The sequence below is a fragment of the Acinonyx jubatus genome, chromosome A1, assembly GCF_027475565.1.
Source record: "Acinonyx jubatus isolate Ajub_Pintada_27869175 chromosome A1, VMU_Ajub_asm_v1.0, whole genome shotgun sequence".
NCBI lineage: Eukaryota > Metazoa > Chordata > Mammalia > Carnivora > Felidae > Acinonyx > Acinonyx jubatus.
In genome coordinates, this window is record NC_069380.1 from 190,376,489 (window position 1) to 190,403,539 (window position 27,051).

A 27,051-nucleotide genomic window follows, 5' to 3' on the forward strand; every position below is an offset into this window, starting at 1 on the left:
ACCAAGAGTTTGTGGTCATGGTCATGGTCTTAGCACTGGGTTGGAGGCTTGGCTTCTGGTTCCTGGCACTGCCTCTCCCTCGTTGGGTGACCTTGGCAACGTCCTTCCCTGGTTGGGCCCCTGACCCTTGTCTGTGAAACCAGGGTGATGAACTAGAAGCTTTCTAAGCACCTCTTAAGAGCTCAGAGCTTGAACATGTCAGAAGTTTAAGTGCCATTCATGAGCAGAAAACAGGGATGACTCTCTTGCCTTTACCCCCACTCTCTTCTGAGCACTTTGCAGTGCACATGGCAGATAGAGGAGAAATACAGCATTCACTGAGCACATGATGTGACTCTTCTTATCTCTGTCTGGGTGCTCGTGAACATAGGACTGGGAGCTCTTGGAGGCTTCAGCCCCTTCCCCCATAAACAACTTCTCCTCTCTTTGAGATTCATCCAAAGGAGGCAATATTGCAGAGCAGTTAATAATGCACAACCAGAATCAGTCTGCCTGGCTTTGACTCCTGGTTCTTTCATTTAGTGGCCATGTGACCTTAAGCAAACTGTTTAACCACTCTGTGCCTCAGTTTCTCATCTGTAAAACAGGGACAATAGTAGTTCTACCTTATGGGGTCATTGTGGGGATTAAAATAGTCCCTATAGTTAATTCCCTAAGTAGTGACTGCTACAGGGTAAGCACTCAACAGAAATTATTAAGTTATGTTTTCTCAAAGATCCTTTGGGAAAAGAGTACTGCTGTCTAACGGCATTTTAAGAAAGGCACTAATTCATTCAAGAGAGTGCAAACCTCATGACCTAATTACCTCCGAAAGGCCCCACCTCCAAATACTATCACATCGGCTCTCTATTTGTGGTGACAACGAGAAATCGAAATTGACAGTCTGCAACATGGAAGAGGCCTTCACCAGATCCTGACCGTGCTGGCACCCTGATCCTGGACTTCCAGACTCCAGGGCTGTGAGCAATAAATTTCTGTTGTTTATAAACCAAGCAGTCTGTGGTATTTTGTCAAAGCAGCCCAAACTAAGATGCATAACAACAATAACAAAAAATATGAGTGGATAGATACCAAAATGTGACTGTGGTTATCTCTGGAAGGTCATAATCACTGGGGATTATCTTCTTGTGTTTGTGCTTATCTGTATTTTGTAGCATTCTACAATACCCTTTATCTCCCTCCAAATGTCTCTTTCCACATTCCAGGGGCTCCGGGCTGACGGATCCTGTAGCTCTGCTCCCCAGCTGGGGCCCAGCATTCCAAGGAATGGCCAAACTCCAAACTCATACTCCTCAGGAATGGGCTGGGGTGGGGTGTCTCCAGAGGGGCCTCATCTAGCTGGCAAGAATACATTCTATCCATGGGCATTTCCAGAAAGAACCTAGTCAAAAGTGAAAATGACAGGTATGTGAAACAGACCATCCATCAGACAGAATTCTGTGCGGCTCAGAATCTTGGCAAGGAGCCCCCTCAAAGTAACACCTCCAGCCATTTACTGAGCATTTAAGCTCTGCTCTGCACCAGAGAGCTATGCTAAATGCATTCCAAGCATTATCTTATTTGATCTCCACAGTCTTGCAAGGCAAGTATTTTTCACCCAAATCATGATGAGGACACTTCAGGCTCTGCCATGTTCTGCCCCGGGTTACAGAGCTAGGAAGGAGCTGACAGGAAGTCAGCCCCAGGTCTAACCCTGTGACACATCACACTGAAACGGCACCTTCTGGGTTTTGTAGACCTCAGTGTGCCCGGCCTGGAATTTCCCTTTTCTCAACCAATCTCTTGTTGACACTTGCGGTTGCTAAATAAGGTTTATAAATAAGCTACCCCCGTGTGACTTTTCCCCAACTTCCCAGACTGTTCACTGGCCACAGAACAGAACTGTTGTTTTCAATCAGGGAGCATTTATTAGATGTTGAGTATACACCTTCCATGTACTAGGGAGACTCACACCCAACCGAGGACACAGACACACACACAAAACCATTGGAAATGGGCCATGTCCTTAAGCATCTCTTTGTAGATCTATAACCGACAGACTGGGACACCCCAAACTGTATCAAACTGACCCTCACTGAGTACTCTGACCTGTAATTAGGGTCTCACTAACACTTCTGTGCTAACTGCTACCATTTATTGGACCCACCACATACCAAGCACTTTACGTATTTTCTCTCCTCTAAGGCTTACCATAAACCTGCGAGGTATTCCTCACTGTTTCATAGGTGGGAAAATGTGCTGAGAGTATTGAAGAGACTTGCCCAAGGTCAGCCAGAACCAGGAACTGCCCTGTAGCATTTATCATTTGAGGGTTATTTTTGTGTCTGTCACCCTATCATCCTGTAGGCCCAGAAGGACAGGGATAACATCCTATTCAGGACTGTGTCCCTCACTGACCTAATCCTCTACCTGATATCTAGTTAAGTGTAGGCTTACACACACACACACACACAGGAAATACTACTAACTCAGAAGGGGGCCTGTGGATTCAGACAGATCTGGGTTTGCATAGCAATTCTGCCATATCCTGAATGTATCTCCTTTAAGCACTTAGGTCTTCTCTGACCTTCAGTTTCCACACCTGTTAAATGGGGACTCCAATAAACTTACCTCCCAGGAAGGGTATGGGAAATGACCAGGAGTCTGGGGTATCAATCTGTGAGTAGAGATCTGACACATAGTAATTGCTTATTAAAACACAGACATCTATTACTACAAGGCCAGAAACAGAAGTGCCCAGTTAATGGGACACGTGGAGCTGAAGGTGTTCCATTCCCCCAGTGGAATGTGAGCTCCTGGAGGGCAGGGATGGTGCGTTTACATCTGCGACCCCAACACTAGCCAAATAAGTGGTGTTCAACAAATGGCTACCACTGATAGAGACCCTTCCTGCCCAGGGTAGTGACTCCAAGCTGTGCACTGAAGGGCAGGTAGGCGGAAGGGAAGACAGAGAACCTCCTTTGTTGTAGCAGAGGGCTCCTGAGCCAGCCTGGCCTCTAAACTGGGGATGAATAAATAAGTAAATAAATAAAATGGGGATGGAAACAGTACCTACCCTGCAGAGTTCCAATGAGGCAGAAATGAAACACCATGGGAAGGCCTTCTGCTCACCTGAGACTGATGAGAAGGGGATGTGACGACACAGGGAAGAGCGGGCAGTGAGGCTGGGAAGGCCCTGAATGTGGACCAAAGAGAGGCATTAACAGGGAAGGCTCTGAAACCCTACAGTTAGGGGTACAAATCCCAGCTCTGACATTTACCGCCTTGAGGATTTCACCTCACGGAGCCTCAGCGGCCCCCTCTCTACAAGGAGGAAAAGAAGAGAACCTCCCCCAGGAGGCTGTTGTGAATCAAATAGAAGGTGTGCTGAGTGGCTGGTACATAGTAAGAGCTCAATAAATGGTAGTTTTATTAGTGAGGATACACTTTTTTCTGAAGGTAGAAGCCCAACCACCTCAGACAATAACAGAGCCAGGGAGGAATTTAGCTTAGTGCAACTAAAATAAAAATAGGAGAGCCGAAACCGTTTCCCGAGGATGACTATTTATGAGACCAATTTCAGTTTCCCAGCGCTAATGAATCCCCCATGGCAGCCGGCGCGCAGCTCCAGAGTCCGGAGCGCGGGGCCGCGCCCTCCCCGGAGTTCTTCCAAGCACCGCACACCCTCGCGGTGCTCCCTCTGCGCTTAATAATCACAGCAATAATCCGAATAATGATCAGGGTAAAGTGCAGGGGGAGCCACAGAGGGTGCAGGTGGGGAGGAATAACACTTCATCTACTTGGTTTCTTCAAGACAAACTTCTGCCCAAAATAGATTAATTCAATCTGCATATTAATGTGGATTACTAATTAGTGACTAAAAAAATGCTTTCAACACAGGGAAAGTGCAATGCAAATGCTTCAAACAATAATAACATCCAGGAGTCACAGGGTAAGTATGGAAAGGAAATAAGGTAGACTCTTTTTTTTTTTTTTTTTTAACATTTAAAATTTTATGGCTGAAGGAAATGGAGGGCATTAGGAAAATTCACTTAAAGCACAAAAACATAAAAGAGGAAAGCCTGGTGCGAGGGGACTTTCTTCTGCTCCCAGGGAACCTTCTGGCTGCACAGGTCCTATGACAGCACACCTGTGCTTTTGCCTTGCCTTCTAGACCCTGACACCCTGAGGGCAGAGCCCACTTCTTACCCACCTCTATATCCAGGGTCACCAACACTGCGCCAGGCACGTCCGGAGTCGTTACTAATACGTCATGACCCCCAAATAGAGGGTGGGGTGCACCTGGGGACTTCTGTCTAGGGAGTGCAGCATGAAAAGGAGTGACTTCACAGTGGAGAAATCTGACAAGCGCCACCTCAGCCAGGTGATCAAGGTCCACATCAAAGGGTGAAGTCATGTTAATGGTATGTGCCCTTGATGTAATGCAGCCTGATCTGCGGTCCTTCCTCCCACAAATCCATAACTCTCATCTAAAAACAGCAGAAAAACATCAGACAAACCCAAAATCAGATTTCACAAAATACTCAACCTCGAAACTGTCAAGGTCATCAGAAACAAGCCAACTCTAAGAAACTGTCCCAGCCAAGAGGCACAATTTAGCGTAAGGTGGCATCCTAGACAGATACTGCAGAGGGAGAAACGGGTCTAGGAGGAGAAGGGGCCCGTCTAAGTTCTCACAGGCTCTCCTGGTGGACAGGCTCTCATAACATGCATTACACAGTGATGGAGACAGTGCTCCTTTTTATACACAGTGAATGTCTTGATTTTTTATTTTTTTTTTTTTACTGCAACTTAGATGAGATTTCCTTCCTCCTCTGAAAACCCTCAACTCTACTGATCAAAACTCCTGTATGAGTTAGCAGCCAAGCATCTCATGGGAACCAAGAGATTCAACGGGCTAGGAGAATGGTCCTCAGAGCTCAGCAAGACCAAATCCTCCCATTTAGCAGAGGAGAAACTGAGGCCCAAAGTAGGGGATGGTGTCTCTCCCACTGCCAGTTTAGTATGTTGGTGCCGTATTTCCCTCACACTTCCCCACTTGCAATATCCACAATCTGCCCCCACTACCTGGGACACAAAGAACCAGTTTAGGACCACGGAGGAATTCCTGCCAAATCCTAGCTCTATCTTTGCCAACCTCATGGCTGTAAAGGGCATCCGTGTGGAAAACAGTGTGGTATTTAGCTGCACGTCTTTTTGCCCCAGGCCCTTGGCCATTGCCAAGCAGAGAGCCCAGGCCTGGCAGGCTAAGGCCTGAGACATAAAGACGGCTTCCAAGCGGGGTGCAGGGAAAGGGCACAGCTCAGGCTGGCTGGCAGGCCACGCTTCCCTGTGCGGCCCCATCCATCAGCCACCCCGGGGGATCTCATTTTCCAGCTCGGCATAGGGCACATCTTCTAAATGTGACCCTGTTTCTGTTATGAGAATCAAAGTGCTTCAACCACGAGATCATAAATACTCAAAAGTGACGGCTAATGGCAGTGGCAGTTTGCAAAATGCCAAATGGCAGCGAGAAGTGGACGCCGTAAATTACAGCCCGACTCCTCCATTCTCACCGAGGTGTTTTGTGGGGTTTTAGTGATGAGATCCGCTTTCAAGTGGATTTACAGGGGCTCCCTGTGAATTCAGACAGAGCTTTTAAAAATACTTCTAACAGATGCTAAAAAGAAAACCAGAAGAGCCTACCATTTCAAGCCTAAAATGAGTTTATTAAGAATGTGTTTAATGCATAATGGCCAAAATACGGAAAGTGGCTCATTTGAAGATGGATACGTTTAGTGTGAAAATGGTAACAATTATAATAATAGAAGTAATGGCAGCAAAGGCATATAAGGCATATTGGGTCAGGCACTGGGCTACGCGTTTTATACGGATTATCTCACTGAATGCTCTCAATCGGCCCATGCAGGCGGTGCTACTATGATTATCCCTATTTCACACATGTGGTAACTCAGGTTCCAAGAGGTCAAGTCATGTGTCCCAGGTCACGCAGCTGGCTGGAGTGACAGACTGGAGATTTCGAGCTCAGGGTCTGGATGACACTCCCAGTCTCCCTCCAGCCAAGGCAGACCCCACATGGTGCACATCAGGGGCTCCCCCCACCTCAGCAGAACGTCACTGTGATTCATGGAAGTCTGTGGACGACGCAAATGTCAGCCTGCAGGACCCTGTCACCAGCACACCGAACACCAGGACAAACCTTTAGAAAGTACAAGGGCCCTATTATGATGAAACTGTGAACTTCTAGGCCTGGCTTTTTAGTCTCAGTTCCTGCATCAATGAAATGAGGGCGATACTACCTTCTGGCTGTTAGGACAATTTGGTGAGATCACATATGTGAAAAGCTCCTTGAAAAGCCCTAGGCACTGTACAAGTCGTGCTATTAGAGAAGATACTAGATCAACTTTATCAGGAAGCATGCTAACACGCATTCCCTCATGTCCCCTTCACAGAGGCAGAGACTGAGATTCAGGAGAGATTAAGTAACTTGCTCAGGGTCCCAGAACTGACAGTCAATGGTAGAGCCATGACAGAGGGCCTAGAGGGCCATGTGTTCTCCTTGTTCTCAATTCCATTTTCAGACACACACACACACACACACACACACACACACACACACACTCTAACTCACTCACTCACTGGGGCTGCAGAAAACACAGGCTGAGAACTCCTAGGGAGATCACTCTCAAAGGTCCCTCTAGCACTGAAGCTGAAAGCAGTGTTTATGTCTGCAGGTGGCAGGGAAAGACCGCAGAGAGGGTGGCTTCAGAGGACAAGTGACCTCGTGGTCTCAGAAAGAGCCCCATCTGCGCTGCCTTGAGCACAGTGTTTACAGTTGCTGCTGTGACCAGTGACCTGCAGGCAGAACCTTGCAGGCTCACTCAGACCACGAGGTTCCCCCACTTAATGCTCATTTGCTTCATCTGCAGCTGGTGGGGACATTACTGAGGAGCGACAGGCAGGCCTGTGCTAGGCTGTGAAGCTGCCACTGCCAGCTGCCTAAGGAAACGTCTCCAGGTTCTGTGTCCTTCCACGGATTTCTTTCCTTGGGGAACTGTCCCACTTTTTCACAAAATGCTATGCAGCAGACCATTTCCTTCAGGCCCCGTTTCCTCTGTTTTGTGAATTCTGTAAAGTTGTCGAAGGGAAAGTTACAGAATCATAGACTGCCAGGGCTCAGCAGACCTCAGAGATGAAAAGTTGTCTGCTCCAACCTTCTACCCTCCCCCCACCCCTTCCTCCCTGCGGGCACTTAGGTCCCTTCTAGAGTATTTCTGCCAAAGGGTCAGCCAGCCTCTGCTTGAATATCTCCAAGGACGGAGAACTCACTACCTATCCTGAGGTGGCTTGTTCCATATTCTATCATCAGAGTAAGATAGCGAGAGGTGAACAGCATGGACCCTGACCAGAACTGATGACCTATCTTTGTAAGGCCCAGTGCCAAATGAAACCTCAGGGATCCTCGTTCAAAACAGATTTAAGAATTTTAAGATGACAAGAGTAGAGCAATCAACCTAACGCAAGGCCTTTCTGAGCATGAGACCCTGAGGAACTGCCCTGGTCACAGCCCGTGTGGCCTGATTCTGATGGTAAACCCCATGGGATTAGAGCCCACTTGCTAACCAGTACTAGCCTCATGTGTAAGACGGAGGTAATAATCTCTCTTTCCTAAACTTGTCTCTGAGGATTACATGAGTCACTACATGAAATGCTTAGAGCAACGCCTGACATAGAGCAAACGAATCTTTTTTCTGCCCATGCCGCGCACTACCTGGAGAAAAAGAAGTACACACAGCAATCTCTGTGTCAGCCCTTTTGACACCTGCAGGTGGCTCTTACGGCCTCGTATGCCTTCCGTCCACACGGAGCAAAGCTGCTGGCTCCTGCTACCACTGCCAGCCACTAAGGCCACAGGTGGGAAAAGTCACACCCACCACCAAGGGCAGATTCAGTTCTGTGGGACCTGCTGTTTGCACTGGGGGTGAGGGTAAGAAGAGGCCTGTTAAGAAAAAGATGAAAAGGCATGCACACAATGTATTTTTAATATGCTGCCAGATGCAGTCCCAGATCAACTTTCCCACCAGAGGACCCCAAAAATGCCTGGGGTCACCTACCACTCGACCAGAGGAGAAGTCAGGGTTGAGAGGGACAGAGGTCTTAATTGAGAGTGGTTAAGCCATCCTGCATTTGCACATTTCAAGAGAACATACAAGCACAGGACGTATTGCCAGGGCCCCTCCTGGGGCCCAGAGCACAAGGCAGAGGCTCTGAAGCTTCATGGTAAAGCCGACACTGGCCACCACCGCAGCTCATGATGTGTGCTGACTGGTTACATGAAAAGGAAACTGCCCGAGAAGCTGGTCACAGTTCCAAGTCCTGTGGATTCTAACCCTCGTGTGTGTCCCCTCTCCGTCAATCTGCCTGGGCTTCACAGCCTTCCAGATGGCCGTCCTTCTGGCACTCCTGTCCCCTCCCGGAAAGCCTCTACAGAGCAGCTGCAACAACCCTTGAGGAATGAGAACCTGACCGGGTAAACCCTTCGACGGCCTCCCATGCCGTGGGGATAAAATCCAAACCCATTACCATGGAGCACGTCTTCCTTCCAAGACCAGACACTCTCAGCGCTCAGCCCCTCAGGGGCCACACTTCAGACGAGCCACAGCCTTGCAGGATGCTCTGCCTGGAATCCTCTCCCCATCCCACACTCCAGCCCGCCTAATTCATCCTTGGATATGCGCTTCAATGGCGCTTCTCCTGAGCTTTCCCTGGATCCCGCAAAACGAAAATGAGTCTGGGTCCGGTACCTGCCACGTGCTCCTACTACACCCTCTACTTGGCCCACGAAAGTACTTCTGTCACCTTCTTGCTGTGACACTACTTAACAGTCTGTTTCCCAGCCAGGGTGTTAGGGCCGGAGGGCCCAGTCTACGCTGTATCCCCGGGGCTAGTGAGGTTATCAGAGGCACGGTAGGTGCCCCACACCACCAAGCACTGGGGTGGCACTCTGAGGACGCTCCCATCCCAGTGCTGGTCCTGAGTAACCCAGGACGAGGCTTCCACCCTGGGGGCCAGACACCAGAGCCTGTGCTCTGCCAGAGGCACCAGCAGCATGCCCACCCGCGCTTGCAGACACGGCACGGAGAGGCTGTTCCTTTCTGCCGCCTCCTATGCACAGGAATCTTGCAGGCGCAGCCAGACCTCAGAGCCCTTCATTTATTATTCATTTATTTCCTTGTAATACCATCGCTACTGCACTCAAAGGACACGGCCCCGGCACGGGCGTACCCCCTGCAAGCGAACACAGATTCAACTGAATCACAGCAAATCTTGTCTGAAAGTCTCCAATTATGGACAGCCAAACAAGCCCAGGATGCAAAGAGGCAACCTAGGGTCAAGACGTCCTCTTTCCCATTAGCCATGCTCTTTAAACATCCCAAGCACGCTCACATTTAACATTGCCTTTAAAAAAAAAATCTTATTTTAGGGCGCCCGGGTGGCTCAGTAGGTTGAGCAACCGATTTCGACTCAGGTCATGACTTTGCAGTTCATAGGTTTCAGCCCGGTTCTCTCTGCCCCTCCCCGCGTGTGCTCTGTCTGTCTGTCTCTCTCTCTCTAAAAAATGAATTTAAAAAGTTTCAAAAACATTTTTTAATCTTATTTTCATCATAATCCTCTGATGGATGGGACTCAGGGTTTATTGTTCATTTTCCAGGTAAGAAAACTGAGGCTCAAAAAGACAGAGTAACTTGTCCAAGGCTGGAGAACTCCTAAGTGACAGAGCTCATGAGAACCCAGGGGACCATGGGTTCCACGGCCCATGCTCTGTTATACTGTATTCTCCCTTCTAGATTCTAAAGATATTTTTTTAATGTTTATTCTGTGAGAGAGAGAGAGAGAGAGAGAGAGAGCATGAGCAGGGGAGGGGGAAAGAGAGGGAGACACAGAATCTGAAGCAGGCTCCAGGCTCCGAGCTGTCAGCACAGAGCCCGATGCGGGGCTCAAACTCACAAACCACGAACTCATGAACTGAGCCAAAGTCGGACGCTCAACCGACTGAGCCACCCAGGCGCCCCGATTCTGAAGATATTTTTAAGAATGACTTTAAAATCTTGAACATATCTGTAAATTAATTTTTATTCCCCGAGAGAAACAAGTTTGAAAAATAGGAAGAAAAGCACGAAAGGTAGTTGAGGTTACTCCACACCTTCTGAAGTCAACCACGAGTCTATTACAAGTCACAGCACTCCGGCCACAATGCAATCCTTTCTTAGTCTTCAAGCAAGCCAGCTCCCTGTGACCTCAGAGCCCCTGTACTTGCTTCCCTTCTGCCTGAACACCCTTGCCCTGGCTTCTCCCCAGCCTTCAGGTCACAGCCGGACCACCGTTCCTTCACAGAGACTTCCTCAAATCCCCTCCCCTGACTCTCTTACACCAGCCTATTTCTGACAGCACCCATCCTCACTGTCTTATTAACGTGTTTTCTCGTCTGTTTCTTCCCCTAGAAGGTAGGCTTCCTGAAGGCAGGGTCTGGTTTTCTCACCAGTGTATCCCATTCCACAGAACTATGCCTAGCACATACCAGGCACTTAGTGCACTGAATAAAGGAATAAAGCTTATTTGCATCTGACCATTGTCAAAGCTCACAGTAACTCATTTAAAAAAACCAAATTATATACATTAGCCAAGTAACCTTACAATAATCAAATAAATGTAGGACAGATAACAGCCTTCTATTTTTATTCAAGATGAAAATAAGAGCCCCAGAGAAAATAAGTGGCTTGCCCGAAGTCACACAGCAAGCAGAGATGCGGCTAGGCCTTGAACTCACCAATGATTTGGCTTTCTAATACTGTCAAATTGTATAAAAATCTGCTTAAAATATTTTTCCTTCAGTTCCTTCCCACTGCCTCCAAGATTCTCATAGGTCACTGGGTTGTTTGCTGAGCCCTCTGGCTCTCCCTCCCAAGAGGACAGAGAGGTGCCCATGTCTGCAGCATTTCTTTGAGCTGACATACTGCAAGGGAGTGTGAACTAACAGGATCTCTAGGGTAATGCTAATCCACAACCCAATGTACCCAGGATCCTGTGCCGAAAAGCTGATGGGCACATAAATCAGGTTTTCCAGGATTCAGCAAAGGCAAGCATGCAAGTATCCAAGAACTCATCTGTATCCCAGAGAGCTAAAAGGTGTGCAGAGGCAGAGAATGCCAGCAGTAAGGCTCCTACCAAACCCATGACCTAGAAAACATGTGCATGGCCTTGATACAAGGGACCGAGATGCTGCCCCACAATGACCCTGTTCCTCCCCAAAAGCGGGCTCCACTCACATTTTAATATGCTCATGGTAATATCATAAAACCAAAAATTAAATTAATCAAAACCCAAACTTTACAGCTAAGAAAGGGAAAGCCACCTCTCCCCATCCCTATTCCACACACTGGAAACGCTAAGGCTGTTCAGTTTCAAAATCAACTAACCTGGCAGTTCTCTGACTTGTGAATTCAATGGACTTGCAGAGATTCCCACACCCCCCCCAACCCCAACCCACTTTCAAAAAATGTTGGGAAGAGACAGTGTTGTGTACTGTTCACCAACTACACGCAAAACAACAAAGAAGGCAACGTACTATCCTTTCACAAAACAAAGGATACAGAAGGACATATTCCATAAAATAAAGGACACTGATAATCAATACCGAGTTGGAAAGACCTCTAGCCAGGATCAGTAACACACCGAGCTTTTTGACAAAACTCATCGCCCTTCCCTCCTTTTCTCTTTCATTTTACCTGGGACTGGTGAACATTTAAACAACTGGAACAAGTCTGTGGACCAGTGAGTGGGAATCACAGCTCCAGCCCAACCCCTTCTACAAATAAGGAAAAGACAACTCTGCGGTTCACAGGGCTGGTTAGTGGCGGGGCCCTCAGGAACTGCAACGCCCGCCCCGCCTAGTGTCAGCCTTGTCTTATCTGTGAAGACACGTGCATAAAAGAGATGTCAAATGAGCTTGACTTTCCTTTATTTATCAAAAGTTTGTATCTATTCTTCCTAGGCTGCCCCAAACCCCAGGGCTAGTCTGGATTCCAAAAAGACTGAGAACTGCAATTTGGATTAACTTCAGTCACTTAACTTTGGTTTACCCCAGAAGCAGCTAGAAAGCAGTGCACACAGAGGAGGCACACAGCAGGAAAAGATGCAGGGGGCACACACAGCTTCCCAATGCCTGTGTTTTCTCAGAGGGATCTAGGCAGCCCCAAGCAAAAGATGTCTGCAGGTCTAAGAAGCGCAGGAATTGTGGGCTTGTTACCTGTTGTGTTTCTAGCCTCTTTACTCCTAGGAAGCAACTTCTAAGACCATAAACCTGCACCTCAGCAAGTCAGACACAGAGGCCTAAGGTGTGCACCAGGGTCCCCTTATCTGTGCCCTGTGCTGCAAGGCCTAGGAGTTTTCTATTTATGTCCACTTAGGGCTTCTATGGGCAGGTCCAGTCCTGATGTTCACATTCCCAAACAAAGTCCTGAGGAAAGGCACCAAGGTTTTATTTGAAACTCACAATTCACCCAAATTACTTGACATGGTCTTCAGCATACGGAAGCACTCAATACTTACCTGGACTAAAAAGAAGGCTAAGACAGATGTTTCACCATCTCAGCAGAGTGTGCCCCTCCGGGCTGTTTGCAGGACACAAAGCATAGTGACCACAGGATTATATGTTTAAACCCTGGATCATTCATCAATGGTGAGGTTACGCCCAACATAGTCTAGGCAAATTCCTTTGAACTGGGAAATTCTAACAATGTAAACACTGCCTTTCCTCCACTGGACTCTGGGTTCCTTAAGGGTGAGACTCCTGTTTCACCCACCTTTGTACCCTCCAAATGTGTCTGGCATGGAGAATGACAAAGTAGGGGCTCCACAAATGGCTGCTGAGCTAAAACTGAGTCATTGCAAATTTCTGCTTCCTCGGTATATCCTGACATACCCTGCCATTCATTCATGCATTTTGTTTATTGAGTATTCTTTGTGTCAGGCACTACGCTAGAAAACAGGAATACAGTGGGGAGTAAGGTGGTCCTGGTCCCTGATCTCACAGAACTTATATTTTTAGCAGGAGGGATAGATTTTAATCCATCATCAATACAAACAATCATAGAGCTTTAAATCAAAAAAATAATCTAAAAGAGAGCTAGAGAATAGTATGAGAGTACATAATAAAGGACAGACTCTAGATGTTGTGGAGTGTAGGCATTTTAATCATACTAAAACAAAACCTCAACTCTGTTGGCATAGATGATTTAGTAAAAGGAAAATGTGTAGAGCCCAGGAATTCATTAGGTGGTTGTAAAACCACAGTGTACAGATCAGCAATATAGGAAAAGTAAAAACCTTCATCCCCTGGTTCTCTAGTCTTTACCAACGGAAGCAACAAAAACTGACACGAATGCAATTGATTCCACAGAAGAAACCATTTTTAACAACCACAGCATAAATAGTTTGAGGCTCAGCTTCCATCTCCAGTAGTATGGTGGACTGGATACTCTGACAGAACCACTAACTAAAAGCAACTAAAAGCAAAACCGGACCCACCAAAAAAACCCTTAAATTACCAGACATGGAATGTGTTTAATCATGCTTTCATAAATAAAAAGGATTAAAAATATTAAAAATGAGGCTATGAAAAAGAATGAGCAGATTTTTAAAAAATCCAAATACAACTTTTACAACTCTAACAATAGGAGAAAAAAAAAAACTCAGTGGGAAGGTGAAACAGTAGCCTAACTAGGTCTCAAAATGAACTGATGAACTAGAAAGGAATTCTGAGGTAATTATTCAGAAAGCAGCACTGGTAAGGAAGAATAAGGAAGATATGAAAAAAGGTAAGAGACATGGGGGCGCCTGGGTGGTTCAGTCAGTTGAGCGTCTGACTCTTGATTTCGGCTCAGATTATGATCCCAGAGTTCTGGGATGGAGCCCCATGTAGGGCCCCTCTCCCCTCACCTCTCTTTCTCTCTAAAATAAAAAAGGAATAAAGGGGGAAAAAAAGAAGTTAAGAGACATGGAAAATAGAGTGTAAAGGTCTAAAAAAATGTGTGAAATAGGAAAGGAAAGACCAAATGGGGCAATGGAAATACTAAGGAGGTAAAGACTGAGAAATCTCTTGAAAAGAGATAATAACTGAAGATTCCACAAAGCTAATCCTAATCCACACAGGATTAAAATATATATATTAATACCAAAACCAGACAAAGACACTAAAGAAAACTATACACAAATTTCCTCTTCAAAACCGATATAAAAATTCTAAATAAAATTTTGGCAAATCAAATCCAACAATACATAAAAAGGATAATAAATCATGACCAGTGGAGTTTATCCTGGGAATACAAAGTTGCTTTAGCATTCAAAAATCTATCACTGTAATCCACTATATTAACAAATCAAAAAAGAAATAACAAATAATTATCTCAATAAATGCAGAAAAAGTTTTTGACAAAATCCAACATCTATTCCTAATAAAGACTTTCAAGAAACCAGAAATACAAGGAAACTTTCTCAACCCGATAAAGGACATTTACAACAAAACCTACAGCTAGCATCGCATCTGTCACCATTAAGACTGACTACTTTCATCCTTGGAGCAGAAACAGCACAAAGATGCTCTTGCCACCTCTATTCAACAATATACTGGAGGTTCTAGCCAGTGCTATAAGGCAAGGGAAAAAAGTCATCTAGATTGGAAAGAAATAAGTAAAAATATCTTTATTTGCAAAGGACATGATTGCCTATGTAGAAAATCTAATAGAACCTACAAAAAAAGCTACTAGAACTAGTAAATGAGTTTGGCAAGATTACAGGAGACACGATCAATATGCAAATAACTGTATTTCAATATATTAGCAATTAACAACTCCAAACGGAAATTTTCAAAATACCGTTTATGAAATCATTAAAAATGATCAAATCCTTTGGATAACTCTGAAAAAGATGTAAAGACTAAAAACTACAAAACACTGCTAAGATAAACAAAAAACTAAATCAATGAAGCTATACAATCTACATATGTCAAAAGACTATTGTTAAGATGTCTACTCTAAAACTGACCTATGGGCCAATGTAATCCCAATAAAAGTCCCAACAGGTTTTTTCATAGAAATTAGGATTTTCAAACTCATCTGGAAATGCAAAGCACCTAGAATTGCCAAAACAACTTTGGAAAAGAACAAAGTTGGATAACTAACACCTTATTTCAAGACATATTATAAAGTGACAGTAATCAAGATGGTGTGGTAGTGGCATAAAGAAAAACAATAGATCAATGAAACAGAACAGAGGGTACTGATACAGACCCACACATATATGGGCAACTTATTTTTAACACAAATGCAAAGGCAATTAAGTGGAGAAATGACAGTCTACTCAACTAATGATAATGTAACCACTGGATGTCAATATGCAAAAAGATAGGAGAAGGAGAAACAGAAAGAGAAGGAGGAGGAGGAGGAGGAGGAGGAGGAGGAGGAGGAGGAGGAGGAGGAGAAGAGGAGGAAAAGAAGATCCACATTTTACACTACATATAAAAATTAACTCAAAATGGATCACAGGTCTAATTGTAAAACCTAAAATTATAAAAATTCTAGAAGGAAATAAAACCACAACAAAAACTTTGTGACCTTGGGTTAGGCAGATTTCTTAGATATGACACCGAAAACATAATCAATATAAGAACAAATTGATAAACCAAACTGAAACAAAATTTATAACTTCTGCTCTTCAAAAGACACTGTTAAGAGAATAAAAAGATAAGCTGCAGAGTGGAATAAATACTCATAAAGGACTTCTTTCCAGAACATAAAGAACTCTCAAAATTCAATAACAAGAAGCCAAACAACCCAATTTTTAAAGAATGGGCAAAAGATATCAGCAGACACATCATCAAGAAGACATACAGAGGGCAGATAAGTACATTAAAAGATGCTCAACATCACTGGTCACCGGAGAAATACAAATTAAAACCACAATGAGATACCAGCAGACACCAATTAGAAAGGCTAAAATTGAAAAGACTGATCATACCAAGTGTTGATGGAACTGAAGAAGAAATGGAAACACTCATACACTGCTGCTGGGAACATAAAATGTTACCACCACAATTTTTAAAAAGTTAAATATACACCTAACATAACCCAGTCGTTCCACTCCTATGTATTTGCCCAAGAGAAATGAAAGCATACGCCCACACAAAGACTTGTACATTAAAACTCAAAAACTTTGTACTAAGCCCAAACTGGAAACAACCCAAATATCTACCAACAGGTAAATAGACAAACAAACAGTGGTATAGTCATACAAAAGAACACTACTGACCATTAAAAAAGGAAGAAACTATTGATAACGCTACAACAAGAATGAATCTCAAAATAATCACGCTCCATGAAAGAAGCCAGACTTGAAAAAGAGTATATACCATATGACTCCATTTGTGTAAAATTCCAGAAAATACAAACTAGTCTATAGCAATAGGAAATAGATCAGTAGTTGCCTGGGGACTAGAGGAAGGCAGGAGGGACAGGAAGAAGGGGTTATACAATACAAAGGGACACAAGGAAACATTGGGGTATGTTCATTATCTTGACATGACAGTGTCACAGGTATATACAGATGTCAAAAGTTACCAAATTATGTATATGCAATTTACTATATGCCAATTATACGTCAATAAAGCTGCTTTTAAAAATCTACATTGTAGTGAAACTGCAGACCAAAAAGAGATAAAATCTTTTTTTTAAATCTTAAAAGTAGCCAGAGAAAAGACAGATTTAATATAAAAGAATAATCATTATACTACCCCTGGCTTCTCAACACTTATATTAAACCTGGAAGGCAGTAGAATAATGTATTGAATATACTGAAGGTAAAAAACGGTCAAACTGGAATTGTATACCCAGAAAGAACAGGAGCAAAATAAAGATATTCGCAAGCAAAACCTAGAGTTCGCTCTTAAAATACCCTCAAAGAAATGTAAAACAATATGCTTCAGGCAAAAGGAAAGTGATTCCATTCGGAAGGCCTATATAAAACAGTAAGAGTACAGTCTTATGGAATTAAAAATAATAGTTAAACATAAGGAACACAGTCAATATCATTACACACAATATCAATGTGATAGTGATATAAGCGGACAGATGGTAGGTATACTTGTAGTGATAACATGATGTATAAACCTGTTGAATCACTAAGTTGTACACCTGAAACATAACACTGTGTGTCAACTATACTCAATAATAGTAATAACAATCACTAAAATACATGACAACAGTAGTGTGAAATCAGAAGAGGGGGTGATCAAAGGTGAGGTGTACTGGCTGGGAGTAGGGTAAGTATATTGATTAATTTTAGATTCAAGAATACACGTTAAATTTTCTTAGCTAACTATTCAAAATGTAGAAACAGAATACTGAACTTTTATAGCAGAATAGAGGGAAAAAGCAAAATGAGAAAAAATTCCCAAAGAAGTCAGGAGAGAAGAGGAGGAAGAAACATAAAAACGTGAGACAAAAAGAAATGCCTGAAGACAGCAGGAAAAAGCCTCCACTAAAAGGTGAACTTCTGTAGAGGGAGGCTGTTCGATGCTACACACTGTGAGCCTACCATAGCGTCTGGCACATATTTCCACTTTTGATAGATATCAAATGACTGAGTTTGGTAAGTAAATAAACAAATGTTTGGAAGCATGGATGGCATAATAAAAAAATAGATCTGGTCTCAGTCCCAAGTTCCTGGCACAAATCTCTGAAAACCCTTGGAATTTCCAGAGTGGCAGGAGTGCCTTTTGTCATTCCTAAGTCAAAGGGAGCCCCTTTTGAGCACAGGTGAGTTTATGCTAATAAGGTGACGTAGGGTGGGACCCCCGGATAGCCTGAGGATGGGGCTGGTCACCAGAAGGGGCAGGGGGCTGGGTTGCAGATTAAGATATACAAAAACTCTTGAATAAAAGGATGTGATGAGCTTCTGGGTTGGTAAACATGAAGGAAGAGTAGAACACCCCAGTTCCACTGTGACAGAAGCTCCTGTACTCAGGACCCTTCTGGACCTCTCACCCTATGCACCTCTTCATCTGGCTGTTCACCAGATGAACAGCCCTTATAATCAACCGGTAAACGTAAGTAAATATTTCTCCAAGTTCTAGCAAATTAATCACACCTGAAGAGGGAGTGGTGGAACCCTCTGATTGATAGCCGGTGATCAGAAACCCAGGTGAACTGGACTTGTGATTGGCATCTGAAATGGGGGCAGTCTTATGGGACTGAGCCCTTAGCCTGTGGGGTCTGATGCTAACTTGAGGCTGACAGTGTCAGAACGGAGTCAAATTTGTAAGACACCCAGTAGCATCCACTGAGAACTGGAGAACTGTTTGATGGTATTGGAAAAAAACCCATCGGAATGGTAAATGAATGAATCTGGTTAGCTGAATGAATAAATGTATGAATAATATAAAACTTCATTTTGGCCAAAAGACTCAGCCTTCTCCAGGCACCACTTCATTTATCAGAATTAGCCAACGAATTACAGACAGGACAAATTGGGTTTCTCTCTTCTCCCTGGCCACTGTCTGAGAGCAATGAAGTATGAGAAATACAGATGGACAAGAAAGGAAGTGACAGAAAGGGGACTGGGTCAAATTAGTCCCGGCTTATGGAAAAGTCGGCAGAATAAAAAATCATGTACAGGAGGTAGCTTCTAGTTTTGAATTATATTATGTATTCCCTCCTGTCCATTTCTATGACTAATACCCTAGTTGAGGCCCTTGTTACCTATAGTAGCATCACAAGGCCCTCCACTGCCCTTTGTCCCTCTTCTATGTCCTTGTCCATCCAGACTCTATCCCATCACCATACAGAGCCAGCATATCACTTGCCCCCAATGCTCCTTTCTCAGATGTTTCAGTGGGTCCCAACTGCCTTGTGGAATCCAGTTCAAACTTCTCAGCCTGATTTTTGAGGCCCTTGGAGTTGATTTTCAAGACCTTTTCTTGTACCTTTCCCCCTAAAGAATACTGGACTTTGGTCAATAGGTCCCATGACCCTTCTAACCTCTTCTACATCCTTGCTCATGCTGTTCCCTTCAACTGCCATTCCTCTTCTGCCATCTTTGTTACTGAGGTTGTAAACACTCCTCAAGGCCCAACTTGGATGTTAACGCCTCGATGGTGCTTTCTGGTACAGAACCAAAAATAAATTTTTTCACTTCTTGTTCCATAACACTCTGTTTATAACTCTCGTATGATTCTCAACACATCTTAGCTTATGCTCTACCTGGAAGGCAGTTAGTCTAACGGTTAAGTACATGGACTTTGAAGTCAGACAGAAGTGAGATTGAATCCATATCTGCCATATCATAGCTGTATGCTCTGGGGAAGTTACTTAGCTCCTCTAAGCCTCAGTTTCTTCATCTGCAAAATGGGGAAAATCTATATTAGAGGGTTGTTCTGGACATTAAATGAGATCATGCCAATCAAGCATATAGTATACACAGTAATTACTGTCATCAGAATACGTGTATATGCTCACTCTTCCATGGATGTGAGCCCCCTAAGAAGAGTATCCACATCTCATGATGTTTCTACATTTCCTTCCATCTCTTCTAATACCTAGTATGGTGCCGCACACAGTGCTTTTCTCAAATTATGTAAAATAATTTCTAAACCAAGAGGTAATGTTATTAAATACACTCTCAATCATGTTGGTACCAAGTTTGGGTTCTACAGGATTCTTAAGGTTTATTGCATTTGTTCAATATTCAATGGCTTTCATGTCCCTGGAAACCCCATATGCTCCAGATTTTACTCCACAATACTGACACCTTATTAGGAAAACAGCCACGGACCGGGAGAATACATTCCCAAAACATGTATCAGACAAAAGACTTGTATTACAGAATATATTTTTAAAACTCTTAAAATTCCATAAAGACCAACAACCCAAATGAATGAAAACTGGCGGAAGATTTTAACAGGCACTTCACAAAAGATACAAAATAGCCAACAAACCCATGAAGACAGGTTCTTCTTGACAGCACGCACATGTCGTGTCAGGAGGCGTGGATATTGCACACCCCACAGAAGAGCTAAAATTGAAGACTGATCATTCCAAGTGTTGTCAAGGACGCCGAGCAACTGGAACTCTCACAGGCTGACGTGGGCACTCAAAGCGATACAACCACTTTGGAAAACAATTTGGCAGCTTCTTAAAAAATTAAACATACGCCTACCATACCACCTAGCCAATACACTGTTTCTGGAGGTACCTATCCACCCAAGTGAAACAAAACCCCAGACCTGTACACAAATGTTCGTAGCAACTTTATTTGTACGAGCCAAAAGCTAGAAACAACCGAAATGTCCACCAACACGAGAACGGATAAACAAATGACGGAACAGACACATAATGGGAAACTGCTCAACAATAAAATGAAACAAGCTGCTGATACACAGGAGGACATGGAGGAATCTCAATGATCATCTTGCTTGGTGAAAAAAGCAGGCAAAGAGGAACACACATTGGGTGAAGTTCTATGCAATTTCTAGAAAACACAAGCTCATCTAGAAAGAAAGCAGGTCAGTGACTGCATGGAGACAGAGGGAAGGACTAGTTACAAAAGGGCACAAAGAGGGGTGCCTGAGTGGCCCAGTCAGTTAAGCATCTAACTTCTGCTCAGGTTATGCATGACCTCAGGGTTTGTGAGTTTGAGCCCCCGGTCAGACTCTGTGCTGACAGCTCTGAGCCTGGAGCCTGATTCGGATCTTGTGGTCTCCCTCTCTCTCTCCTCTTCCCCCACTGGGGCTCGTGCTCTCTCTCTCTCTCTCTTTCAAAAATAAAATAAAAATTAAAAAAATTAAAAAGACAAAAGGGCACAAAGAACCCTCCTGGGATGATAGAAATGTTTATTATGATTTCGATGGTAGTCTCACAAAGTTTATACATATGTTAAAATGGATTAAGTTACACACTTTCAAAAGTGTGCAATTTATTGTATCTCAAATACCCCTCAACACAGTTGTCTGAAAAATATGTACTTAAAAATTTTTTTTTTCCTTATAAAAACCAACCACAAAATAAAACGAGCAGGATGTTCACCGGCAAAGTAAGCAAAACCTAAAGTTGGTCTGAAAGCTGCTCTTGGAAGCATGGCCTCAGCACAAAGAGCGGCAGGAAGGCCAAGAGGCAGGAAGCTCGGCAGACAGGCCTCAAATCGCAGCGGGGAGCACCATAAATGTGGCTTGAATAGGACCAGCGTTCTGTGGTTGCCTTCGTGGCAAAGCTAATTTACTCAGCGGCTGAGTCCATGGCAATCCAACACTTGGAGGCTGAGACAGTTGTCAGGTTGCATTCCTGTGGCCTTTTTTCTTTTCCTGTGTGCATTTTCAAAGAGCTTCCTGGGTGCCTGTGGGGTCTTCACCCAAGAAGAGAGCTGTAATGGGAGATTTCAGGTATGGCTGGATGTCCCAGATCCTTGGGGAAAAGCAGAGGCAGAGCTTTTGCATGGCTCCAGGCATGGGTGTGCAGGCTGAGCAGGCACAACCCCAGGGTGGGGGAGAGGGGGGGCATTCACAGACACCTCAGTGCAAGAGGTGCTCCAGGAGCAGTGCAGGGAGGGGAAGGGAAAGTGACTCGGGGAGGCCGAATCCCCTGCTCTGGCCCTACCCCCAAGAAATACTGAGCACTCCCAGTGCACCCTTTATCCAACATTATTTTAAAAGAAAAGCTTAAAAATGAAATGTCACTGGAACGAGCAGGGAAGAAACTCATTGCCCTCTTTGTTGCCTTAGCCCTCGTCTGCTATTACCTTGTACTTCCAGGCGTCCTCGTTTCCCCATCTGTTGGGTGGAGAGATAATCCCTACCCTGCCCACCTCACTCATTTCACCCCTGCCTGAAAGCCTGAGGTGCACACAAACCTGAGATTCTTGGAACAGAGGGGTCAGACTGGCAGGCCATGGCCAAGACCCAGTGGGCACAGATGGCTTTATTTAGCTCACACAATATTTAAAACTCAGGAGAGTCCATGTTAAAAAAAAAAAAATCTAGAAATCTAACTTTTCTTGAAAAAACCCAAAGACCTGGCCTGATTGGACCTGCATTCCCAAGCAACAGCTGGAGCTGAGGAAGGAACAAACTCCTTCCCACTTGCCCACAGCCCCAGCCACAGAACCCTTCACTCACTTATGTCACAGGCTGGGGGCCTGTGGGCGTTGGAGTCTGCTCTCAGATCAGTGAGAAGGGCACTTGGACTTCACCTGGTCCAGACTACCCCTCACCCAGGACACTGGGTGACAGGCCTGTAAGATGGCCCCCACCTGAAACACTTCTCTTGATGAGAAACTCATCCATCACCTTGGAGGATGCTCTTGCTTACACCTTCAAACGGAAGGTCTCTCCCACCCTCAGGCCAGGGTTCCGCTTTCCTTTCATGCTCTCTCCCTGCCATTCAAGCCTTTCAGACACAGCCACTGGTCCTTCTATGAAAACCTAAACGTCCAGTGTCTTTAGCCCTTCCCTTTAGAAACATTTCCTCAACCCTTGGCATTCCAGCACTTTCCTCTGAGCATGTTCCACTTTATCTCTGCCACATGTGGAGCTGGTGGATCCTTCCTCCCCATTTTGTCCTACTAAGCAGGTCAAATTAATTATGAACACATGTTCCTACATGGTTTCTCTCTGGCAAGCTCTAAAGAGAGGCAGCATCACCGAGTACTATAAGCAATGGTAAATATGTTCTGTCGGGTTTAGTCTCAACATCCTCATATGGATAAAAATAGACCTCGTGGCATCAGGCAGGATAATTCATACTCTCTACAAATCATTTCTGAACCAGAAAAATGAAACATCAGGGATTTCCAACATTGCAAAAAATTACATAAGTCTTGGAGTGAAAGTAATTGTTTTGAATTTTAAAAATAAGTACCCCATATTCTGAGGTTGCATACTTTTTATGGAAAGGAAATGAAAAAATACGCCAAAATTCCCTAGTTCAGACCTCAGGGCAGAACAAAGACAAAAACAAAAATTCTCTCTCCTGTGCTTCCTGTGGGTTTCTTGAAGATCAACATTTCAGGAGTAGAAAAAGCACTGGGCCTTTATTTTCTTTCTTTTTTATGTCTTAAAGAAGTGTGTGTGTGTGTGTGTGTGTGTGTGTGTGTGTGTGTGTGCGCGTGTATGTGAAAGAGAAAGAGAGAGAGAGAGAGATTGAGATCTACAGAAATCACTTACTATATCTGTCTCTGGATCTAGCTTTCCTGTTTTGTAAAATGCCAGGCTTGAAGGAGATCACTGAGAGGTCCTCAAATCTGCATGAGAACCACTTGGGTGTGCACATGCAGATTCCCTGGCAGACCCGCAGAAATTCTGCATCCTGGAGGGTGGGATGAGGCCAGGAAGCTGGTGTCTGACAAGTGCCCAGGCGACTCTGATCCCCCCCAGGCTTCTCATCTAATGATAACATCCCAAGCCATTTCTCCATCCCATTATTTTTTTTTTCCAACGTTTATTTCTTTTTGGGACAGAGAGAGACAGAGCATGAACGGGGGAGGGGCAGAGAGAGAGGGAGACACAGAATCGGAAACAGGCTCCAGGCTCTGAGCCATCAGCCCAGAGCCTGACACGGGGCTCGAACTCCCGGACTGCGAGATCATGACCTGGCTGAAGTCGGACGTTTAACCGACTGCGCCACCCAGGCGCCCCTCCATCCCATTATTTGGCATGCACTCTGTGGCAGGAGGCGTGCTAGGGCCATGGGGGTATGATGGTAAACCAGTCACACAGGCCTGGGTCTCAAGGAGCTCATGCAGGGATGGGGGTGGTAGACAAGGAGAGGTTTCCACGGAAATGGATGTGGGTCCTGGGATGTGGCTGGGGCCATAACACCCATAAATGCACAGGCTGCCATGGGAACCCACCCAGACTGAGGAAGGCAGGGTGGTCAGGGAAGGTTTACTGGGGGAGGTGATGTCTCAGCAGAGCCTTCAGTAGCATGTAGAGGACCTGGCTTTGGAAAGCCCAAACTGGTAGCATGCTCAAGGCCTGAGAACCAGAGCCAGAGTGGATGGGCTCTGGCTTAGACCCGAGGGGACTGGAGGGAGAGCCGGAAATGGACACCGGAGAAGGTGGCAGGGGCCAGGTCATAAGGGCCCAAACAGCGACACCAAGAATTCTGGATTTTAGCCTCAAGGCTACAGGCAGCCATGGAAGGGCTCTAAGCAGGAAAGGAACATGATCAGACTTGTGTTTTAGAAAGATCACCTGGGCTGCTGTGTGCAGAATACGCTGCAAGAAGAAAGCAGGAAGAAGGAAGCAGAGTCTGGAATAAACAAGGCTTCTTTCTTGGCTGTGAAGGCTCAGGGCTAGAGGCGGTCAGTGTAGTGAATGTCAGAACAGCTGGAGACCCCAATTCCCAGGGAAAAGCTGAGGCTTTTGACTTCTTATCCCAGGTCCCACTTGTATGATCACTTTTCCTCACTGGAGGAACCCACACTCCACCCACATACCCACCTGCCTAATTCTGTCTGGGCTGCTTGCTTCTCTCACACTCAGAAAGGGAGACGGAACCTGCCAGCTGGTCTTAAGGTATCAAGGAACAAGAGGAAGAAATGACTCTGAAGAGAAACATCCCTCATGCTTGCCCCTTGGGAATACACATACGCTCTTAGTAATAATTTACCTGTGGCCAGCACACTACAGTTTTCAACACTTTTGATCCCCACACCTTGCTGCGGGGGCTCCCAGCACTCCTGGGAAATAGGCACTCCCATTGCAGAGAACAGGCAACTGAGGCCCACAGGGCTTGTGCACCTGGTGCAAGGGTGCAGAGACAGTGGGAAACGGAGCAGAGGCTAGGAATTCATTCCATGGCTCTTTACTGCTATTGATCCCTGAGCCCATGGGGCCTGTAATTAATTAAAATGTCTCTCCTCAACAGTGGAGACCACAAGCTGGAGAATTCGATGAAAACGATCTACCCAGGGTGGAAGTGTTTCATCTTGAAGTCCCCGGAGGGCTTCTGAAATGAGGGGGACTACGAGGTGGGGAGGGGAAGATGCCGCAAGCCTGTGAGGAAATGTCATCTGGGCTAAAAATGCCCACGCCGAGAAGGCTGGCGCCGCGCAGCTCTTGGGCAGTGGGAGTAACCCTGCTCCTGATGGAACAGGGGATGGCGGCTGGGGTGCTGGGGTGTGGAAGGGAGCCAGGAGGAGGGGGCGGGGCAAACCACACAGAGTGCTCCTTTTCCTCTTCCCCACTCCCGACACGTCCATCTGGGGCCCGTCGGGTCAGTTAAACCGCCCAGCTTACTTGCAGAAGGGAAACCAGCCTCTAGACACTACTATCACCGAAGAATTAATAGCTATTTTTAAGCCCTAACAAAGTGACAGTCTCACAATGAATCTCCAGCAGTTGGTGTATGCGGTTGGTGACCATTCTCTCCGTTTCCCACGTGGGAAAACGAAGGCCCAAGACGGTTAAGTTTCACACAACGATGACAAGTGACACAGTGATTCAAATCTAGGCCTTTCTGACTGCTGAGCCTGTTTTGCTTGAGGCGGGGCTGGTGTTTGAGGGAGAGGCTGCTTCCCCAGATTTATTTTGAATACAGGGAAAGGAGGGATGTGCTCGCTCTGTGTGTATGTGTAGGACCCTTCCCTGATTTTACTGCACTTAGAAGGTAAGGGGCGCCTGGGCGGTTCAGTAGGCTAACCGTCCAACTCTTGAGTTCAGCTCAGGTCATGATCTCATGGTTTGTGAATTTAAGTCCCGCTGATGGGCTCCGTGCTGACAGCATGGAACCTGCTTAGGAGTCTCTCTCTCCCCCTCTCTCTCCGCCCTTCCCCAGCTGGTGTGCTCTCATTCTCTCTGCCCCTCAATAAAGAAATAAATAAAACTTTAAAAAAAGAAGAAGGAGGAGGAGGAGGAGGAGGAAGGGACAGCGGCACGGCAAGCTGGGACTCCCTCCATCTCCTTTACTACCTGCCTTCTTGGGATGAGAGAGAAGGGAACATAGCAGCAGACAGGGCTGGGGCAGTGCACAGACACCAGTTCCACCCGGAAGAGGCAGCAGAACCTCGGATTCCCATGGCAACAAGCACTCCACGACCAGCACTGCCCCCCTGCCCTTACGACACACTCTGTGAGCAGGGAAGGTGGGGTGATACCCTCATTTTCCACAAAGGACAGGGTTCTAACCAAATCTTGGGATCCATCAGCATTGAGGACTTCAGGCTGAAGCCACTGTGGTTCACAAAAAAGGGGAACAACAGGAGTGGGGTCACAGAGCTCTGCCAGACAGACTGAGAGGCAGAAAAGACATCCAGTGAGTGAACAGGAAGGAAATGGGGGCTGCTTGGCTTCAAGGAGGCTTAGGGGTGAGGGGTGATCTCTGTATCATTCTAGGTGTTCCACAGCGCTGGACTGATTTTTATGGGCACATTGCCCAAGAGGCCTCTGAGCACACGGGGGAAAAAATGGGACAGGGGGTAAAATGTTATGGGCTTATAATAAAAGCATGACTATCTGGGATTGGGCAGAAGAAGAATTTCTCACTCATGAGCACAGGTCATGGATCAACAAAATCTAGAAGTGAAAAATCTGCCAGGGTCCACTCACAAGTAAAAAGCAGGTGCTCAGACATAAACATGAAAATAAAAATAGAGTTGCCAGTAGGCCTTCTTCTATGCAAATATCATGTTACCTAAATGACCTGGGGCATAATTTAAGAGGTAAGCAATGATGGACTAGAAGAGGGTCCCAACTACTCTAACGGATGTGTTCTGTGAAAGGGTGGTAGGTTTTCAGTGAGTGAAGCCTTTTATTACTCAGTTGCATTTTGTTATTATACATTTTAACTTTTCAAACCAATAATATGTCCTTAGTGTAAAGTCAACCAATGAGGACAATGTGGTTTTCTGATCAACATAATCTGACCTCAGGAGTGACAGACAAGAGCTTACAGCTTACATCTGCCTCAAAGTACCGTTTCTCTCTTTTGCTTTAGTTACTCAATGCTG

At 45.3% G+C, this 27,051-nt stretch overlaps 1 protein-coding gene across 3 annotated transcripts in view; it reads right to left on the minus strand.

Annotated features, from left to right (window-relative positions):
- Nucleotides 1-27,051, minus strand: part of GALNT10 (polypeptide N-acetylgalactosaminyltransferase 10) — a 227,281-nt gene that overhangs the window by 177,292 nt on the left and 22,938 nt on the right. The window contains exons 1-2 of one of the 3 annotated variants that reach the window (XM_053199843.1): nucleotides 4,193-7,222; nucleotides 3,056-3,175 (exon numbers count right to left, since the gene is read on the minus strand). The exons of 1 other annotated variant lie outside the window; for it this stretch is intronic. In XM_053199843.1, coding sequence (XP_053055818.1) covers nucleotides 3,056-3,175; nucleotides 4,193-4,396 — 324 coding nt within the window. In that variant the 5' untranslated portion in view covers nucleotides 4,397-7,222. Of the gene's footprint in view, nucleotides 1-3,055; nucleotides 3,176-4,192; nucleotides 7,223-27,051 lie in introns of those variants that run through there. One more of the 3 variants, XM_053199850.1, reaches the window with a different exon arrangement.